Source organism: Aquarana catesbeiana, linkage group LG09 (genome assembly GCF_042186555.1).
Source record: "Aquarana catesbeiana isolate 2022-GZ linkage group LG09, ASM4218655v1, whole genome shotgun sequence".
Lineage (NCBI taxonomy): Eukaryota > Metazoa > Chordata > Amphibia > Anura > Ranidae > Aquarana > Aquarana catesbeiana.
In genome coordinates this window covers 119,737,424-119,759,686 of record NC_133332.1, presented here as the reverse complement: position 1 = coordinate 119,759,686, position 22,263 = coordinate 119,737,424, and the positions used below count along the sequence as shown (strand labels likewise).

General features: G+C 42.9%; 1 protein-coding gene across 4 annotated transcripts in view; it reads right to left on the bottom strand.

The window, feature by feature from the left end:
* Positions 1 to 22,263, bottom strand: part of LOC141108025 (integrator complex subunit 6-like) — a 182,606-nt gene that overhangs the window by 55,092 nt on the left and 105,251 nt on the right. For 3 of the 4 annotated variants that reach the window (XR_012235996.1, XM_073599200.1, XM_073599199.1), the window contains exons 6-7: positions 17,821 to 17,949; positions 11,344 to 11,507 (exon numbers count right to left, since the gene is read on the bottom strand). Coding sequence is in view for 3 of the 4 variants with exons in the window: in XM_073599200.1 (XP_073455301.1) it covers positions 11,344 to 11,507; positions 17,821 to 17,949 (293 nt within the window). In the remaining variant the exon portion in view is untranslated. Of the gene's footprint in view, positions 1 to 11,343; positions 11,508 to 13,591; positions 13,663 to 17,820; positions 17,950 to 22,263 lie in introns of those variants that run through there. The other variant, XM_073599201.1, reaches the window with a different exon arrangement.

The window sequence follows — 22,263 nt, the reverse complement described above, 5'->3', positions numbered from 1 at the left end:
TAGCCAGGTGGCAGCAGTAGCATGAATACAGCAAACCAAAATGTGTTCCAACACCTCTCACTAGTGTATATGGGTATCTTACCGAATATATAGATGCCCAAAAAAGATCAATATGTGCTTGACTGCTCAGCAGCTATAATAAATCCCACCGTCACAGTATAACAATAATCCTCAGATGGCAATCACAGCAGGGATGAAAACAAGAAAGGACCAGCTCCCATAGTGAAGCAGTAAAAATATAAATTTAGTTTATTTAAAAATGCATTCACAGAGATGAAAGGCAAAGTATCGCTCGTGAAAGGCAAAGTATCGCTCGTAACAGACCAGTATAGCCACATCGCATATTGGTGTGAACCAAGACATGTGTCAAGGCCCTTCCAACACTTTTTTCCCAAACAGGCATTCATTGTAAGGGGAACAGAGCATGTGTTCCCCCGACGATGCCTGTTTCAGAGAAACGTGTTGGGTGGGGCTTGACAGTTGACTTGAAGAAGTGGTGAGGGGATAGAGTTTTGAACCCGATTTTGTAGCCTTTTGAATCCACCCGACTGAATCCTAAGGTCTGGGACATCTGACCCAGAGAGAGCTAAACTAAAAGATATCCCCCCACTCTTAGGAGTGACGGTGCACTTTCAATGTGAAGAGGACTTTGGGGAAGGCTTGGTAGCCTTTGTGGGCCAAGCCTTGCGCCAAAAGAAAGGTTTAGTTTTTGTTTCCTTTTTTTTTTATTCTTTATTTTCAATCTTTATAGTCATACAGAAAAAGTAAATACACTCTTGAGAGTACATGACAACACTGAACAGAGTTGTACAAATCATCAAGCACCCACAGCTAAAATGCATTGGCACACCAACAAAATCTGATATACCCAATAAGCTCAAGTTCTTTTGGGAGGCTGAATTTAGGTTTTGAAGTTGAAGCCTGGTTAACCACGGAAGATTTGGCTGCTCAATAACAAGGCCATTTTTGCAATACGGACTGCGTTGCTTTAACTGAAAATTGCGCTGACATGCGACGTTGTACCCAAACAAAATTGACGTCCTTTTTTTCCCCACAAACAGAGCTTTCTTTTGGTGGTATTTGATCATCTCTGCAATTTTTAATTTTTTGTGCTATAAACAAAAAAAAAAAAGCGACAATTTTGAAAACAAAAAAAAATTTTGTACTTTTTGCCATAATAAATATCCCCAATTTTTTTTTTTTTTTTTTTTAAAAGCAATTTTTTCCTCAGATTAGGCCAATATGTATTCTTCTACATATTTTTGGTAATAAAAATCGCAATAAGCGTATATTGATTGGTTTGCACATATGTTATAGCATCTAAAAATATGGGAAAGGTTTATGGCATGTTTATTATTATTATTTTTTTTTACTAGTAATGGCGGTGATCAGCCATTTTTTTATTGGGACTGCGACATTATGGCGGACAGATCGGACACTTGAAACATTTTTGGCACCATTGGCACTTATACAGCGATCAGTGCTATAAAAATTTACCGATTACTGTGTAAATGTCACTGGTAGGGAAGGGGTTAACACTAGGGGGCGATCAAGGGGTTAACTGTGTTCCCTAGGGAGTGATTCTAACTGTGGGGGGAGGGAACTGACTGGATGAGGAGACCGATCATTGTTCATACTTAGTATGAACAACAGATCGCTCTCCTCACCCCTGAAAGCATGGAGATCTGTCTGTTTACATTGACAGATCTCCGTTCTGTCTCCGTGTGGAGTGATCACTGGTGCCCGGCAACCATCGCGACCGCCGGCCACACGCATCAGCGCCCATGCGGCCCCTAGTGGTCAAAAGGTGAACCGACGTACAGCTACGTCGGTTTGCCCAGGGGAGCCAGCCTGCCGTAGTACAACTGCGGAGGCTGGTCGGGAAGGGGTTAAAGCAGACAGGTGCTCTGCGCTGAGGAGCTAGGAGCTCCTGAGGAGGAGGGTTTTGGGATCTACCATTGTGAAAGTAAAACCTTCCCACCTGTGACCGCTTTAATGAATTGGTCAAGTGCCTCACTAAAAAAAAAAAAAAAAAAAAAAAAAAGACGTCTTCCTCAGTAAGACATACATATGCGGCACCTTTTGCACACACCTCCAATTGTCCACGTTTTTAGACATAATATTCTGTGCATATGACCGGAGATTTAAGACATTCTGTAACATTTTTGACATTTTTTAGAACATCCAAACAAAAATAGGGGTGAAGGCAATTGCTGTAATTGCTTTGTAACTGCACAGTCCTAAAATATAGGGTCATGGTTGTGCATTGCCCTGGTCCTGTTAGCTGCAGTTTGAACTCTGAAATTGCAGCAAGAGCTGGTTGTGAGGATGGGCCTGGAAGAGTAAAGAGTCTTTAGGAGCACCCCAAATGTTTTACCTGCACAATCTTTAAAAAGAAGAAACATGTTTAATAGGTACAGTGAGATTATTGTTCAGGACAGAGATGACAGGGTCGACCACAATTATTTGTGGGGAGTGTAAATCTTTTTAGAAGTGACCCAATCGTCAAAGACTGCACATTCTATCTGTTCATGAACAGGGAATGTTTTGCAGGATTTTGCATTTGTACTCACAGGGGCATAGCCAGACAGAGGGGAGTCAGTCTGCACAATGTCAAGGCTTTTGAGGACAGAGCTATTGAATGTTAGCAACTATGTTGTGTAAAGCTCCCTCTTCAATAAAGTGGCAGTCTGGGAAGGAAAAATTCCACAGCTTCCTCCAATATCCTCTTTCCCTTCTGTGTCTGCATCCCCTAGGACTGGCATATCGGGATCCAACTCTGGTTGAGAAAGAGCAAAAATTTTTGAGCCCTGGACAAAGATGGCTGTATTAACACCATAATCTGTCCGAGGAAATGTGACAGATGCAGAGAATTCGGATTTAAACAAATAGGCCACTTGTTGCTTCTCTAAAATAGACCTAGAATCACATGTGGAGGCCGGTGTTAGAGACGGCCAAAGGGACACATCAGCACTCTGAGGTTGAGTGTTGTGAGGGCCTTCGGCAGAGCAAATGTTTGCCTGCAATTTTGCATTAACTCCGTTTCACCTGGTCTATGCCATAGCTACAAGTGAGGGTGCAGAGTACAGGCTCTGTAATCAATATGTGGTAACCTGGATTTAGAACGTCCTGTAACAAATCTTTGTTGTGAAAGAGCAGAATGAAGCACCAGAGTACCTTAATATAGGCTCCAGGCAGAAGAGGAGGTAAAGTGTGTGACCAGTGGTGTGATGCAACACAATAGATATCTATATATCTCTATATCTCTACACACACACATACATACACGGTACATACACGGTACATACACGGTATCTCACAAAAGTGAGTACACCCCTCACATTTTTGTAAATATTTTATGATATCTTTTCATGTGACAACACTGAAGAAATGACACTTTGCTACAAAGTAGTGAGTGTACAGCTTGTATAACAAAAATTATATAAGTATAAATTTGCTGTCCCCTCAAAATAACAATTAGCCATTTCCCCTCCCCGGTGTCATGTGACTCGGTGTTACAGGGTCTCGGGTGAGAATGGTGAGCAGGTGTGTTGAATTTAGTGTTATCGCTCTCACTCTCTCATACTGGTCACCGGAATTTAACCACTTCAATACAGGGCTTTTATACCCCCTTCCTTCCCAGACCAAATTTTAGCTTTCAGCGCTCTCACACTTTGAATGACAATTACACAGTCATGCTACACTGTACCCAAACCAAATTTTTATCATTTTTTTCTCACAAACATAGCTTTCTTTTGGTGGTATTTAATCACTGCTGGTTTTTTTATTTTTTGCAATATAAGCGAAAAAAGAGAATTTAAAAAAAAAAAAAAAAAACACTTTTTTTTAGTTTCTATTGTAAAATTTTGCAAATAAGTAATTTTTCTTCATAAATTTGGGCCAAAATGTATACTGCTACATATCTTTAGTAAAAATAACCCAAATTAGTGTATATTATTTGGTCTCTGAAAGTTATAGAGTCTACAAGCTATGGTGCAAATCATTGAAAAAATGATCACATCTGATCACACCTGATGTACTGAAGGCCTCTCATTTCTTGAGGCCCTAACAAGCCAGGAAAGTACAAATACCCCCCAAATTACCCCTTTTTGGAAAGCAGACATTCCAAGGTATTTAGTAAGAGGCATGGTGAGTTTTTTGAAGTTGTAATTTTTTCCCACAATTCTTGGAATTTTTTTTTTTTTGCACAAAATTGTCATAATAACAAGTTATTTCTCTCACACAGCACATGCATACTTGCAATGACACCCCAAAATACATTCTGCTACTCCTCCTGAGTATAGTGATACCACATGTGTGAAACTTTTACACAGCCTGGCCACATACAGAGGTCTAACATCCAACTAGCACCGTCAGGCGTTTTACGAGCATAAATTGCACATCTCATATGATGACAACCTATCACACTTTTGAAGGCCCTGGAGCACCAGGTCAATGGAATCGCCCACAAAATGACCCCATTTTGGAAAGCTAACACCCAACATATAATCTATAAGGCATAATTAGTCTTTTGAATGGTTCATTTTTTTCCCGAAGTTTTTGGAAACTGTGGGAAAAAAATGAAAACGCATTTTTTTTTACACAAAGTTGTCCATTCATAAAATATTTCCAACACATAGCATGTACATAGCAAAAATGACACCCCAAAATACATTCTGCTACTCCTCCTGAGTATGGTGATACCAAATGTGTGAGACTTTTACATAGTCTGGCCACATACAGAGGCCCAACATCCAAGTAGAACTGTCAGTTGTTCTAGGAGCATACATTACACACAAATTCCTGCCAACCTATCACATTGTTGAAGGCCCTTCATATTTCTAACACATAGCATGTACTGTACATACCAATTACAAACCAAGATACATTATGCTGAGTAAAGTGTAAAGAAAAGATTACCTGCAGTTTTAGTAGTGCAGTGGTCCACAAAGAAGAGCATCGGTCCAGGCAGCAGGCAGGAACGTGGACAGCGACAGCAAAACAGGCAGCAGGCAGGAATAGTCAGTACAGGTAGAGATGTCAGCACAGCCAAAGCATTAGTCCAGATAGCAGGCAGGGATGTGGTCAGCAGCAGCAAAAGGATCAAAGGATCGTCCATGCAGCAGGCAGGAATACTATCCATAGTACATGCAGCAGGCAGAGGTATGGTCAGCACAGCCAGAGTATTTGTCCAGGGAGCAGGCAGTACCATCAAGCTTAGGGCATCGGTCAGGAAAGAATGGGGACGGGGGTAGAGGCTTCTCCCACCCAAATCGCTTTGAAGCCTCCGGGCAACCAGACCCTGTTATGGGAACATAGAAAACCAAAAACTGGTTTTCTGAACTCCGAACACTATTCTGGAGCCCCTCACATATGTGAGACCCCTGTGTAGCAGGGTGAAAGATCAATCCAAGGGGCAGGCAAAAACATGGTCAACAGGCCGAGGTCAGTGCAGGTAAAAGGCAGAAATAGACGGTAGGCAGAGGCATAGTCGATACAGTCCAGGGTCAGTTGACGTGAAAGGCAAAAACATGGCGGAAAAACAATGCAGATGGTAGGCAGAGGCATAGTCGAGAAACAGGCCAGGGTCGGTTCACATGGAAGGCAATGATATGGTTGGTTGAGGAAGGGAAATATTCAGGACAGAAATTAAAAACGGGGAAATGGCAGTATTAGAAATATATATATATAATTTTCCAGAGTGTGATATCGCCTGAAGCATTCTCCGATGCAAAGGCCAGGTTGGGAGGGACAGTCGGTACAATGGAAGCTGGTATCTTTCCTAATTACTTTTTTGGTGCACACCCGACATTTTTTTTGGCGTCGTCTTCCGGATCCTGTTGGTGGAATATGGTCCGGGAAATGGCGCTCATGTAGTCTGCTGACAGAATCTGAGCGAATGCTTTCTGGGGGGGATACTTGCTATGTAAATCAGGGCTGTGACAATGTCTTCAATAAACTTTATGAAGGTGGTGGGTGTTTCTGTGGATTTTTGGTAGATTATGAAAGAATTTAAAAGGGCCAAATGAAAAAAGTAAATTGCGACTTTTTTGTACCAGAATAAGGATTTTCTTGTTGAAAGATAGGGCTGCAACAACTGATCGTTTAAATCCACCCCCCCATGTATTTATTGTACTCAGTGATACAGGTAGGCTTGCGAACGGTACCGCGTCTGTGAAGTTCCACCGAGGTGTCATCGTGGATGGTGGACATGATGTACATGTCTTTTCTATCCCTCGACTTCACAGCCAACACTTCTTCGTTCCTCAAGCTTGTCGATTCCCCCCTTGGAATGTTTGTGGTGACAAGACACTGTGGGAAGCCCTTTCGGTTTTTTCTAGTTGTACCACAGGCCAAAGTTTGTTTGAGATATAGGTGGCGGAGAAGGGGCAAACTCGTATAATAATTGTCCATATAAATATGGTACCCCTTTTGGAGGAGTGGGAATGCCAACTCCCAAACAATTTTCTCACTTATTCCCATGTACGAGGGACACTCAGGGGGCTGGAGCTGGGAATCTTTGCCTTCGTACACGCGGAATGCGTACACATAACCGGTGGCACTTTCACAAAGCTTGTTAAGCTTTAAGCCATACCTCGCCCTCCTACTGGGGATATATTGCTTGATTCCCAGCCGGCCTGTGAAATGCACCAGGGATTCGTCCACAGATATGTTTTTTTCAGGGACATAAACTTCGGCAAACTTCTGGAAAAAAAATGAATTAGGGGCGAACTTTATATAGTTTGTCAAAGTTTGGGTGATTTCGGGGGGGGGCACTGTGAGTTGTCATTGAAATGCAAGAAGCGCATTATGATTTCGTATCGGGACCTGGACATGGCCGATGAAAAAACTGGCATATGGTGGATGGGTTTGGTCGACCAATACTTATGAATTTCATTTTTTTTTGTAAGCCCCATGTTCAAGGTTAGGCCTAAAAACAATTTTAGCTCCACTACTGTTAGCGGTCTCCACTCAAAAGGGCGGGCATAGCTGGAGCTGGGGTTGGTTGCAATAAATTGTTGGGCAAAGAGATTAGTTTGGTCCACGATGCCTTGAATCAATTCGTTAGGGAAAAATAAATTTAAAAAATCCATTTGTGAAAATCCTGCAGTGTTGACCTGCACACCCGGCTGTGCTGTAAAAGGGGGGATCGTGGCTGACCCTGTGGTAGAAGGCAGCCACAATGGGTTTGCCAAGGAATCTGGAAGATGGGTTTGGGCCCTACTTCTTTGGCGTCCACTTGTGCTGGGCCTTTCCTCCTGGGGTCTAGCAGTGCTTGTACTGGGCCCCTCCTCCTGGGGTCTACCGCCGCTGGCACTGCTGGTAGCTGCCTGGTGTTCAGACCGTCGTCTTTTTGGACGGACTACTTCCTCCTCCGATTCGAATCCTGATGTGCTGCCTTCGGGGGGCTCATATTCCGAATCAGAACCAGAATCTGAACTGAGCGGTGAGAGCTCCCCGTTGCTCTCATCGGTCAGACTCAGTATCTGGTATGCCTCTTCTGGGGTGTACACCTTTCTGGACATAGTGGCTGACTGGCTGTATGTACTCTGGTGGCAGGTGGTGAGGTGGCGGGGGTACTCTGGTGGCAGGTGGTGAGGTGGCGGGGGTACTCTGGTGGCGGGGGTACGCTGGTGGCGGGGGTACGCTGGTGGCGAGGGGTACGCTGGTGGCGGGGGTACGCTGGTGGCGGGGGTACGCTGGTGGCAGGTGATGAGGTGGCAGGTACTCTGGTGGCAGGTGATGAGGTGGCAGGTACTCTGGTGGCAGGTGATGAGGTGGCGGGTACTCTGGTGGCAGGTACTCTGGTGGTGAGGTGGGCGGGTACTCTGGTGGCAGGTACTCTGGTGGTGAGGTGGGCGGGTACTCTGGTGGCAAGTACTCTGGTGGCAGGTGATGAGGTGGCGGGTACTCTGGTGGCAGGTACTCTGGTGGTGAGGTGGGCGGGTACTCTGGTGGCAAGTACTCTGGTGGCAGGTGATGAGGTGGCGGGTACTCTGGTGGCAGGTGATGAGGTGGCGGGTACTCTGGTGGCAGGTGATGAGGTGGCGGGTACTCCTGAGGTGACAGGTCCTCTGAGGTGACAGGTCCTCTGAGGTGACAGGTCCTCTGAGGTGACAGGTCCTCTGAGGTGACAGGTCCTCTGAGGTGACAGGTCCTCTGAGGTGACAGGTCCTCTGAGGTGACAGGTCCTCTGAAGTGACAGGTCCTCTGAGGTGACAGGTCCTCTTTTTGTTTAGGAGGGGCGATCTGGGCACAGTAGTACATATGTGGTAACTCACTGTTAGCTGATCTCTTCTCCTCACACTGGATCGGTGTGTGAGGAGAAGAGCCCAGCAACAGCAGTTACTCACAGTGCTGTTTACATTAGTGACCGGCTGTGATTGGACACAGCTGGTCATGTGATTAAGAGCCATGTCATTGGCTACAGTGATCGCCCCGATCACCGCTCTGCATCCGCCGGAACCGGCACAATACACGCCGCTTCCCAATGCTGCTCTGCATTGACATCCGCCGTTACCGACGCTCCGCCGCCGCTTCAATACCCCCATCGGGGAACGGCTGTGTCCTGGGGGACACAACGGTACCCCGATCACCGCTCTGCGGGCCCCCAGTAGCGGCGGAAAGCCGAGGCCGTCATATGACGTCCACCCAGGATGGGAGATCCCATCTGTGGACATCATTTGACTATGGCCGGGTATTGAAGCGGTTAAACATAGCACCTCATGACAAAGAACTCTGAGGATCTGAAAAAAGGAATTGTTGCTCTACATAAAGATGGTCTAGGCTACAAGAAGATTGCCAAGACCCTGGAACTGAGCTGCCCATCGGTTTAACAGGACAGGTTTCACTTAGAACAGGCCTCGCCATAGTCGACCAAAGACGTTGAGTGCACGTGCTCAGCGTCATATCCAGAGGTTGTCTTTGGGAAATAGACGTATGAGTCTATTGCGAGTCATTGCTGCAGAGGTTGAAGGGGTGGGGGGTCAGCCTGTCATATTTCTTGAGACTTTTGTGGTGAATGAGTAGGGGTACAATGTAAAACAAGGGGGGTGGATCTGGGGACCCCTTGTTAAAAGGGGCTTCTAGATTCCGATAAGCCCCCTGCCTGCAGAACCCCACAACCACCAGCCAGGGTTGTAGAGAAGAGGCTTTTTTTTTACGTGGGGTTCCTCTTAAAATCTGTACCAGTCATGAAAAGGGCCTGGTATGGCTTGGGGGGGATTTTTTTTTATTGCTAGCAATGTTTTTTTTTTTTTTTTCTTTACAATTAGCTGTCAGCGGGAATCACGCTGACACTTCATGAGTCCTCCATTGTTAAGGACACAGCAGCCGGCTTCTTGGCCTGCTCCTTAACAACCAACTAATGTCAAAGACGCCGGTGGCCACCGACATCAAAAATTAGCATCTTAACCGGATTTAAAATCTAACCGCTGAACCAGATCTAAACCGCTGAACAGCTGCTTAGGAAATTTGCAGTGAAGATGGAGGGGAAATTCGCACCACACATGTGTGAACCTAGCCTAAAGCTTTGCCTGTGCCCAATCACCCGAAGGTACCCACCCATAACCAATGGTGTATGAATACGCTGCATGTGTCCTATACTGTACGATTAAGATAACCCTATTGGTCTTGTAAGAAATTCAGAGCTGCCCTGTGCACACTCTTCCTCTTATCTTAAAGAGCCTCTTCAGCCCTTCTAGTTCTTATCCTGGACTACAGAATGATTATGTTGTAAAGATCTGGTTGGAAGTGGAATAGTTTAGAAAAATATACTTAGATAGACTGACAACACTCACCACAAGGTCCACAAGAAAAGCTTTGTGCCATCAGCCTATAACAGAAATAAGGAGCCAAGTATTTCTGGCAGACCAACAGGTTATCTCCTGTACTTGCAGTGTTTTAATGGGTTAAAGCACATGGGGAAAATGTGCATGCATGACAGAGATGTATTTCAAAATTGTAGTCATGTTTAACCCCAAAAGCTTTATTCACAACAAGAGGTGTGTGTTCCCGTCCATCACGTTTTAGGGATTTTGTTTCAAAATTACTTAAAAAAGGTACCAGTGCGATTGTTAAAATTATGCCATGCAAAACACACGGTACTGTGATGCCATGCATTTTGGCGGGTGCGAACGAGCACACACTAGCTATGGGGGTGTTGTATGAAAAAGAGTAGGACATTTTTGTGCAGTGTGGGAAGACTAGCAATATTGCATGCGTTCCCACACCGCACCTGGTGTGAATGTGCCCTACATGATATATATTCTGAATATATGCCCAAACCAAATCATTTGTCAAGGGAAAAAATAAATCTTGCATGTAGGCATAGTAAAACAAAAAAAAAAAAAAAACAATATTGCTGCAGCTTTGGTCCCCTACCGGCTTTAAGCCTGATAACTGAGCGATTACATGACCGCTGATCACTCAGCTTTTGGCCTTCACTGAGCAGATAGCTAAGTTTCCGGCTCTCTGCTCTGCCCCTCCCGTGCTAACTGGAGTGCCCGGCTGTGGAGAGGGCAGGAGCGCCTGGCTCAGGCTTTAAGTGGTGCACTGAGAGTCTAACCCAGTTGCTTGTCAGGCATCTGGGTGGATCCCAACATTGTCTGGATGTTTCCGGAGCCTGGATCGGCTCTGTGATATCCACTGTCAGCGGATTCTGGGTCACAGGAAATACAAGTGCACTCCTGTGATCCAGAACAGAAGTATGGCCCAAAAAAGCTTTGGGTAATAGGAAACATAAAAAGATATTTCTAACAGAAATACTGTTGTTATGATACACGCATCAATAATGACAGTGCTTCTTTAGATATGATGATATCTTAAAGCAGTTCAGTCTCTGGTCTGGTGTGTAATAACAGTCAGCTATAGAAACCTCTAGGGATTGTTTCACTGACAGTGGGCAATAATATGCACACAATACTAATCCAGGACACACGGCTCTTTTATAGGCACATGTCCAAGGGGCAGTTGGTCAGCCACATGACCTTCTGAAGACCGTCTGCATGAACTAAAGGGAAAAAGATTTTTTCTTTTGTTTTGTACTTAAAACTTTACTTTGTCTTTTTATAGCACTGGATATGCAAAATAGATATTTTTTCTGGTAACAGCTTCTTACAATTTTAAAATAAAATTAAAGAAAAGAAAAAGTCAATCAAGTATAAATTCCTGACATGGAGACCTGCATTTAGCCTGCAATGCAACATAATACTTGTTCTCTTAAAAACTGCTGGCATCTCTTGCACTTGTATAATAGCTTGGCAAGCTAATACTGAATTAAGCAATGCTGGAACACACACAATCCACAGTAAACTTCTACTTGCACCCAGAAGATGAACTTACCAGCGTTGGAGAGTTCTGATCAGGCCAGAAGGACTCAGGAATTGGCCAGTGACCAAGGGGAACACCAGTTTTTGGATTAGGTCGCACGTAGATAAGTTTATGACAGCTATGCCAGGCTTGTGGGGCAAAAGAATTAACTGGCCTCAGGGAATCTGTCGGTCCATCTACAAAAATGAAAAAAAAAAAAAAAAAAAAAAAAGAGGAGTAAAAAATAATTTTGGCCAATCTTATTAAATAAAAGGTGGCAACAATTTTTTTTTAAGTTTTTGAGTTGAATATGGCAACAAGTTCTAAAGTCAGATTTAGGCACCCATTTTCTTACACAGCAGTAAAGTTCTCAGACTTGCTGGGGATCAAAATGCTATGGATATAAATGACTTGCTGTTTTGCATGCAACTAAAGTATGGTGCATTTCTGGAAGTCTTAAATCAGTAATAAACCTCAAAACAAATATTTAATATATTGCTGTTTATCAATCCCTAAAATGTGGTGGATGCTTTTGTTTTTTTCTTTTTTTGGTCTTTGTTAAATTTTAACCACCGCCCTATAGCACTTTTACTGCTACAGGATGGGAGCTGTGCTTAGGATCACGCATATATATGTAATCCTGCACTTCCGCCTGCAGGAGGGCCACTTCTGCTGTGATAATTCACAGCAGAAGCTGATTTGTGGGTGCCTATGTAAGCAAGGCATATCAGTTATGACGGGGGGGGGGGGGGGGGGGGGGGTGGATTGGATTGATCGATCCTGTGTCTAGGGACTAGAATCAATCTCTTCCCCTAGTGAAAAAAGCACACTGTGTACACAAAAACACATGCTAGGCACACCCTTTGATAGCCCTAGATATTTAACCACTTCCCAGCCGGTGTCATTAGTACAGTTACAGTGCATATTTTTAACACTGATCCCTGTATTAGCGTCACTGGTTACCGCAGTGTGTCAGATTGTCGGCCGCAATACAGGCTCTCCGCACTTAACGACCAGGTTCCGTTCCAGCGACCAGGTTGTTAAACTTATTGGTCGTTAAATGAGCAGCCACAAAGTAATCAATATTTTAAGCATTCTTAACTACTGTACTCTACACTGATAAAAAAGGCGTAAACACAAAATTCCAACTCAATAACATTTGTTTTAATTTGCATAAGAACACAAAAATATAAACAAAAATTCTGTACTGTACAATACAATGATGTACAGTGCATCACTCGGGTCGGGAGAGCTGGTTGTAAGTCCAAGCGGTCGTTAAACAGGTAAGTCATTAAGCGAGGAGTATCTGTTTTGCATTCCTGCTATAAGTCACTGATTGCCATCATTACTAGTATAAAAAAAAATTCCATAAATATATCCCATAGTTTGTAGACATGATAAAGTTTGCATAAACCAATCAATTTACGCTGATTGGGATTTTTTTTTTTTTACTAAAAACATGTAGCAGAATACATTTTGGCTTAAATTTATGAAAAAATTAGATTTTTAAAAAAAAATTTTATTGGATGCGTTTTATAGCAGAAAGTAAAAAATATTGTTTTTGTTTTTTTTCAAAGTTGTCTCTCGTTTTTTGTTTATATCGCAAAAAAACAAAAAACAAAAAAAAAAAACAAAACAAAAAAAAAAAAAAAACATGCAGTGGTAATCAAATACCACCAAAAGACAGTTCTATTTGTTGTAAAATAAATTTTATTAGGGTACAGTGTCGCACAATCGCGCAATTGTCATTTAAAGTAATGCAGTGGCGCCTCACAAAAAATGGCTTGGTAATGAAGGGGGGGGTATATTTTCTGGAGGTCAAGTGGTTACATTTGTAATTCAGCCAGTAACACTTCCTGTCTTTAGGTGTCTTCACTCTGAATAGAGCAGCAACACAGGCACATTTTGACAACAGCATTGTCACTCTGGGGAGAGGGTAAAGTTAGATTACCTGGTAGATTTAGATGGACTTGACCAACAAATTAAAAAGTGTAACTAAACCCTCTTATGCTTTACAGCCAAGAAAGCTGCCATCTTGGCCTCCGTTTCATCTGCTGTTGTCATGGTGCTGTACATATGATCAGCTATGACACCAGCCATTAGATGGCTTGACATCAACGAACAGTTATTTATCATTCAAGTCATCTTTTGGGAAAAAATGTTGGGTGCAGTTCCACTTTAAAGTTAAATTCCCTCTAACAGTCAGTTACAGCAAGTTTTTTCCCTTTTGGGATAACATTTTTACATAAATGAATAAAAATTCACCATTGTAAGTACCCCTGTCAGTGTCAATTGGTTGTCTCAAACCTCTATTTGCCACTTTCTAGCAAAAGTTTTGCCTGTTAAAGGAAGCTGAAAAAAAACAAAAAAAAAAAACAAAAAAAAACAAAAAAAAAAAAAACAGACTTACTGGCTGGATAAACAGGTGAAAATAAAGGGGGGGAAAAGGGCAAAGAAATGGAATGCAGCTACCACATCTAGGAATTGGTAACCTGCAATATAATAAATGTTTTTGGGTTCAACACTGGTTAACCCCCTCAAGATGACTGGACGTTTTTGTACCTTCGTGACTAGAGTGGTTTTGGTCACAAGATCTTAACTGAAACCCCTTCCCTCTTGAATGTCAACAAAGTGTTCAGTCACAGTTTATACAGTATCTTCACAAAAGTGAGTATACCACTCATATTTTTGTAAATATTTTATTACATCTTTTCATCTGACCACACTGAAGAAATGACACTTTGTTACAATATAAAGTAGTGAGTGTACAGCTTGTATAACAGTGTACATTTTCTATCCCCTCAAAATAACTCAACACACAGCCATTAATGTCTAAACCACTGCCAACAAAAGTGAGTACACCCCTAAGCAAAAATGTCCAAATTGGGCCCAAAGTGTCAATATTTTGTGTGGCCACCATTATTTTCCAGCACTGCCTTAACCCTCTTGGGCATGGAGTTCACCAGAGCTTCACAGGTTCCCACTGGAGTCATCTTCCACTCCTCCATGACGACATCACGGAGCTGGTGGATGTTAGAGACCTTGCACTCCTCCACCTTCCGTATGAGGATGCCCCACAGATGCTCAATAGAGTTTAGGTCGGGAGACATGCTTGGCCAGTCCATCACCTTTACCCTCAGCTTCTTTAGCAAGGCAGTGGTCGTCTTGGAGGTGTGTTTGGGGTTGTTCTGTTGGAATACTGCCCTGCGGCCCAGTCTCCGAAGGGAGGGCATCATGCTGTTTTAGTATGTCACAATACATGTTGGCATTCATGGTTCCCTCAATGAACTGTAGTTCCCCAGTGCCGGCAGCGCTCATGCAGCCCCAGACCATGACACTCCCACCACCATGCTTCACTGTAGGCAAGATACACTTGTCTTTGTACTCCTCACCTGGTTGCCACCACACACACTTGACACCAATTAAGTTTATCTTGGTCTCATCAGACCACAGGACATGGTTCCAGTAATCCATGTCCTTAGTCTGCTTGTCTTCAGAAAACTGTTTGCGGGTTTTCTTGTGCATCATCTTTAGAAGAGGCTTCCTTCTGGGACGACAGCCATGCAGACCAATTTGATGCAGTGTGAGCCGTATGGTCTGAGCACTGAAAGGCTGACCCCACCCACCCCTTCAACCTCTGCAGTAATGCTGCGGCAGCACTCGTACGTCTATTTCCCAAAGACAACCTCTGGATATGATGCTGAGCTTGTGCACGCAACATCTTTGGTCGAACATGGCGAGGCCTGTTCTGAGTGGAACCTGTCCTGTTAAACTGCCGTATGGTCTTGGCAACCGTGCTGCAGCTCAATTTCAGGATCTTGGCAATCTTCTTATAGCCTAGGCCATCTTTATGTAGAGCAACAATTCTTTTTTTCAGATCCTCAGAGTTCTTTGCCATGAGGTGCTTTGTTGAACTTCCAGTGACCAGTACGAGAGAGTGAGAGCGATAACACCAAATTTAAACACACCTGCTCCCCATTCACACCTGAGACCTTGTAACACTAACGAGTCACATGACACAGGGGAGGGAAAATGGCTAATTGGACCCAATTTGGACATTTTCACTTAGGGGTGTACTCACTTTTGTTGCCAGCGGTTTAGACATTAATGGCTGCGTGTTGAGTTATTTTGAGGGGACAGCTAATTTACACTGTTATACAAGCTGTACACTCACTACTTTACATTGTAGCAAAGTGTAATTTCTTCAGTGTTGTCACATGAAAAGATAGAATAAAATATTTACAAAAACGTGAGGGGTGTACTCACTTTTGTGATATACTGTAAATGTCTCTTCCTCTCCACCTACTGACAATAAATATTTTTGCAGCAATGCTTTGTCAGGCAATCACAATCGAATAAAAGCTGGACACAGCATGTATACAGAGCACATACTGTAATTGTGCATTTTTGTGCCCACTCATCAGTGCATGCTCATGTGTTTCCACAGATACATACATGTTACAAACAAGCAGTATACACTTTGATGCAGAAATGCAAAATAAATCAAGGTACAGAACCACTAGCAGGGGCTATCTATACAGGGACAAATAGCCTGCTTTTATTTCAAGAAAAAAAAAAAAGTGCTGTATATGATACACAACCTCCACTCTCAATTTTTTTTTTATAAGGTTTCTGAGGCAGGTGCCATGTTGACTAACCTTCTGAGGGAAAAACACAAGTACAAAATGTTGGACACTACTTCAATACCAAAAATTTTAAGTATGAGTGAAACGTAAGTAATAAAAAAGAACTGATCACTATATTCAATCATTGTTGCTTTTACACAACTTGCTTAATGTAACTTTACGCTTTTTGACTTCCCATGCCTTTTGGTTTCTAACCCTCTGTATATGTTCATTGCATGTAAAGCATTATACAAAAAAAATTATGAAAAAATAATAATAATGAACACTATTATCCTGTTGTACCAATGCCACTTTGGTAATCATTCTACACATACATGGCAAAGCCAAATGTCAGTTACACACTGAGAAAAGAAGAAATAAAACACGATTACTGCACTATCTTTTGGGGCCCGAGTGACCGAATCTACTTTTCCAGTCATTACATATCCTGGGCCTGCCTCATTTCTTTTTTGTACAGAAATATTGAGAGTCTGCTGGGCAACCCCCAAGCTAGGTTGATTGTGCCTACTCTAAAACAAATCTTAAAAATAGTGCACTTTTGCCTACACCAGCAAAATATCTAAGGCACTGCTGCCTCTAATCGCTTGTCTCAAATGATTTGTGGCAGAAATTGGGTGAGATCACTGCTTTTTCTGACTGTTCTTTGATGTAAAGTAATCTGTAAATGGTGCAGCGCTAAATTAAATGATGAAAGCGAATCAAGGTTAAACCAAAAAAACTAAAGCAGACATATGTGATGTATGCTGGTGATGTGAAAATTGAATCATTAAGTGGTGTGAAACTGATCAAGTAAACATCACTAATATATACATAGATAACAATAATCAGTAAAACAAATATATCAAATAGAGTCCACAGTTGAGTGTTGTGAATCTGATAATCACATATATTAACATGCGTGATAAGGATAAAGAATAAAAATTGAATGGTGAATATAAAGTTCCAATGAACTCGCAAAAGAAACTTCAACAGGTGAGTACTACAATTAGTACTGTGATGAGAGAAAAGTCCCTTTATCCAATGAAACCGAAACAGCCAAAGTGAAAAAGGTTGGCTCCTTACCAGCTATACAGACTAAAAAGTTGGCCTCACCAAGCATCGGGAATTAGGTCTCCCAAAACCATATGGACATAACAAGGCTGTGGTGTCTCCTTTCCACGTCCTCCTAACTCACCTCTCACCCGGAACTTGGGACTTTATATTCACCATTCAATTTTTATTCTTTATCCTTATCACGCATGTTAATATATGTGATTATCAGATTCACAACACTCAACTGTAGACTATTTGATATATTTGTTTTACTGATTATTGTTATCTATGTATATATTAGTGATGTTTACTTGATCAGTTTCACACCACTTAGTGATTCAATTTTCACATCACCAGCATACATCACATATGTCTGCTTTAGTTTTTTGGTTCAACCTTGATTCACTTTCATCATTTAATTTAGCGCTGCACCATTTACATACCATATGGATTTTGGATTGCAGACTCTTGGTGCGAGCTGCTTATATTTTCTTGAGTTTTTCAATTTATTTTATTTTTGCTTAGGTTATTCTTATTTTAGCGCAGCGTTTGGCCATTCGGCCCCTTTTTTCTCACGTAAAGTAATCTGTACCTGAAGATTGGCTGTGCCTACATCTTCCTGCTTCTGTTTAATCCATTTTGTGGATATGCGATTTCTGCACCTTTTTTGTTGCTTCTCGATCATTCCCCCACGAGTTCCCAGATCAACAGTTATCAGAGGGGGCAAGCCTTACAAAGCCCTGCTCCCCTGGCAACATGGACACCGCTACAGAGAGAAACAGTGCACAAGAGGAATAGTAAAATCAAATAAATGCATAGGTGATATATGTACCTTCCACATTTGGAACAGGGTCAGGGCCAGTCTTCTCAAAGTTTATTACAACTCCACTCTGAACCTTCTGAGCAAGAGATTCCAAACATTGGTTCAACATCCTCTGTGTCCTGACACAGTATGAACGACCTGGAAAATACAACTTGGTAAAAAGGAACGTTCTTCTACTTCTACATTCACCCTGCATGATCTAATGCACCTTTTGAAGAGCGAGGGCCACTTAAGTGATTTGGCAAACGGTCGCAGGCCAGAATGAGGTTAAATAGCTCAGAACTTCGAATCTGTTTTGAATAGCATAAAAAAGACTTTCCTCCTGCAGCCGCTGAATGTCTCTTCTTTATGCCATTCAAAACAAAATTCGAAGTTCAGACCTGTTTAATGTCCATAGCATGTATGTGACCCGAGGCAGCTGCTGTGAACGGTGATGTTGAAGTGTTGTGTAATCCAACATGTTTTGCCCAATCAAATTGGGCTTCTTCGGAGGTAGGTAGGGCCAGTGTAACAGGGCTTTTTATAATCCTGTGGACTGACAGTACCAACTTTTACCACAGGGTGTCACCTCACCACGGTTCCCACATACTTTCACACACAGAAACCTGCACTGCACGTGTGGCCAATTCAAAACAGATAGCCAGAGCGAACTGCCACAGCTTCAGGGGAATAGAAAGAAAAGATTTAAAAGGGACAAGGAGGAAACTGTGGTGAAGAGTCACCCTGATTGGGCAAAACATGTCGGATTTCATAATATAAAATATACCGCGCTATATAAATTAAATACTAATCTATTGACACTTAGAAAAAATTAATAAAAATTGCATCATCAAATAGTGAAACTATGTGAAAATTCAGTGATAAACAGTATGACAAAAAAGCAGCTGCTAAAAGTGGGATACACACAAAAACATATGGACTCGTAAGTAGCAGCGCTGACAACGGTGATAATAAGCCAGAAGTTTTAACCAAAAACTACCCCGTCCGCTGCACGGACGGGGTAGAGCCGGCTGTGGACAGGGTGAGGCAGATCACCAAGCTCTTCAGGGAGGCTGAACACAGAGAGAATGCTGAAGAGAAGATTTTCACATTGCTATTAAAGATTCTGTCCAGAGCATTGGGTGAAATTCAGGCTAAAAGGTGATACATCTGACTCTTCTCCAGAGTGCTGGCTTGATTTGTCAACCGAATGCTTCCGCTGTCTAAGGAACTCCTGTGTGCAATGTGCCCGAAATCAAAACACTATCAGGGGAACTTCTGATTGATACCTTCTGTCTACCCATGTGACTTGTGCTTGCCGAGATCTATGCTGGTGCTGACCCCTTCTTGGGGATTGTGGGATTATCGTTCCTTTTGATTCCTCCTTTGGATAAAGGCCCTGGCCGGGTAACAGGTCGCACGCTTCCAAAGCTTGCCTTGGGGTAAATGTGCACTCTATGTGGGGTTATCACTGCGGTGCGGTGGAGGATTTACTTAATCATAACAGAAGATTATTCACATGGGCTCAAGGCTTTGAACATTATCACTTTTTCATATAGATGGACGCTTTAGCTCAACCTGTGCACTTTTTTGTTTGATTAATAGAGTTTTTGGTTAAAACTTCTGGCTTGTTATCACCATTGTCAGCGCTGCTACTTACGAGTCCATATGTCGGATTTAATGTCACTACGATTGTGAGGTCATCACGCACGGCAGCTGCCTCGGGCCACATACATGCTATGGACATTCATACAGCTCAAGTTTTCAAAGTCTGTACTTGGCTCCTCTCGCAGCAAGGAGACAAGAAGATCCTGTGAGACATTCAGCACCCCACATTGCCACCAGATGAGCTGCGGGGGTACTGCAGTGTCCCGGTGTTCTCCTGCTTATGCCAAGAAGAGATGAAATGATCATATCAGTGTGGGTGGGCTGTGGCTAGAATCTTCTTATATATACCAAACGGATGTCCCCACTGCCATTTGTTGAGCTGGTTATACTGCTGTCTGCACAACAGCACTTAAGGTGCAACGGATAACTGTCCATAATCTTTGATATTACAGCAGCAGGTTATCAACTTTTGTTCCAATTACAATGCACTGGATTTACCTGGAGTCTACATGACTGTTTTCATTACAGCTTCCAGTTTGAAAAGAGACACTGTCTGCCCTCAGTCCTTTTACATTACCCGTGGGCCTTTTGTGACTCGCTGAATGAGGCTCAAGAGAGGATAACCCAGGTCAGAAGTTTCTAAGCCTATATTCCAGTCTGTATGGTGGACTTCCACCACTTTCGCCTGGGCACATACGCTTGGTCAAGCACTGTCATATTATATCTGTAGTTCACTGAGATGTTGACATGTGTGTTACCTGTATGAGCAGCTGCTGTGTGTAGAGACATTTTGTGTTATCACTTTCCACTGGTATGGTAGAAACTACTTCCCCATAGTCAAGGCTAGGTTGGAAATCCACCAAGCTAGGGAGTTCCTTGCTTGGCTAGAAAGAAGTACAGAAAGGTCCAGAAAGGAAGCATGTTTGTTCCATGCCAACAAGATGTTTGACAGGTTTTGAATGCAATTAAATGAATGGAACAGCCTCAAAAAGGAGGCCACCATGAGGCCCAGAACGCTCACGGAGATTCTCACATGAACGTCTCTGACCTTAAGACCGAGCATGAGATCTGAGATAGACTAGTTTTTTTTCTGAAAACCGTTTGCTTGGGCCGTGTCTAGAATGTGGCTCAAGTATTACAGGCGAAGGGAAGGTTGAAGAGTGAATTTTTGAAAGTTGATTACCCAACCAAAAGCCTGAAGTATCTGAATAGTTCCTGTGCACATTATTTTTTTTTGTTGCAATTTTATTTGTGTATATAGTATTACATGTTATACATTCATATTGTTTGAGAGTGATCACTGATCACTTTTTTGCTTTCAGCTTGTTTATACAGTAGTTGGTGTGTGTAATTTCATATTGTTCCTGTGACCGTTTGCAGATAGATGGAAAGGAAATTAGTTCTTCAAAGGAAGGTCGTCTAGATACCCTGTGACCTAAATGCTCCGAGTTCTTAAAATGATTGTAAAGTCTCTTTTTTTTCTATAAAAAAACAAACATGTTATGCTTACCTGCTCTGTGCAGTAGTTGTGCACAGAGCAGCCCAGGTCCTCCTCTTATCGGGTCCCTCTTCAGTGCTCCTGACCCCTCCCCCCTGTTGAGTGCCCCCACAGCAAGCAGCTATCTATGGGGGCACCCAAGCCGAGCTGCAGGTCCCTGTGTCCATTCAGACACGGAGCTGCAGTTCGGCCGCCCCCTCTCTCCTGATTGACTTTGATTTACAACAGCAGAGCCAATGGTGTCTCAGCCAATCAGGAGGGAGAGTCCAGGACGGCCGAGATACTCGTGGACATCGCTGGACAGAGATGGGGCTCCGTTAAATATTAGGGGGGCTGCTGCACACAGAAGGTTTTTTATTTTAATGCATAGAATGCATTAAGATAGAAAACCTTCTGACTTTACAACCACTTTAAGACAGCAAAGAAGGGATGACAGCCCTTTTGTGAATACTCTGTAGCACTGCTCTGTCCAATGTTCCCAAACTGAAGAGTTTGTCTCCTACTGCAAAAGCTCAGAAAGTGCTACGATGACATGGGTAAATGGGATCAAGCAGACAGGTATCTCAAGTATATCTATGGATACCAAGTATTCTCCCCATAAGGTGCTAACTGACCTAACTGATCCCCTATGAAATTTTGGAACTTGAAAATACTTGTTTAGGGAGTTTAGGTGCAGGCTAGCACAAATACCCCTGTTGGGTTTTGGTAAAATAAACAGGTTTGAACAGACTCCTTGGAGCCTGTCCTCCAGAGGTAATGGAATGACCACTCCCTGAGACACGAGATGGTTAAGGGCTTTCTGCAAATCTGACTGTCCTTGGATAATTTTTGGTAGATTTAAGAGAGAAAACAGTGAGGGGTGAAGTTTTGAACTCTATTTTGAAAATACTGATTGAACCCATAGGTCTGGGACTTGTAGAGCGGTAAACTGCAACAGACATCTTAGGAGTGAGGGCACCCCTTTATTGGAAAGAGGACTTTGAGGAAGACTTGGTGGGCTATGTGGGCCAAGTCCTATGCTGAAAGGAATGGCTGAAGGCTTAGAAGTTGAAGTCTGGGTGGTGCATTGTTTTGAGGTGGAATCAGGCACCAAGGAGGGGGATTTTGGAACCTTCCACTGTGGAAGAATCTTTCCTCCTGTGACATCCCTGAAGTGCCTCACCAAAGAGATGTCCTTCCTTCAAAGAGCATACGTGTGAGGCGTCTTTTTTACAGGCAGTTACAGCTGTCCAGGCTTTTGGCTACAAGATCAGGAACGACTCAATCATCATAACTTACTCATTCTATTTGTTGATAAATGAGGAATGTCTTTTTAGACTTCGCAGATCCCTTAGTGCCCAAAGAGGCATAGTGAGAGAGTAGAATTA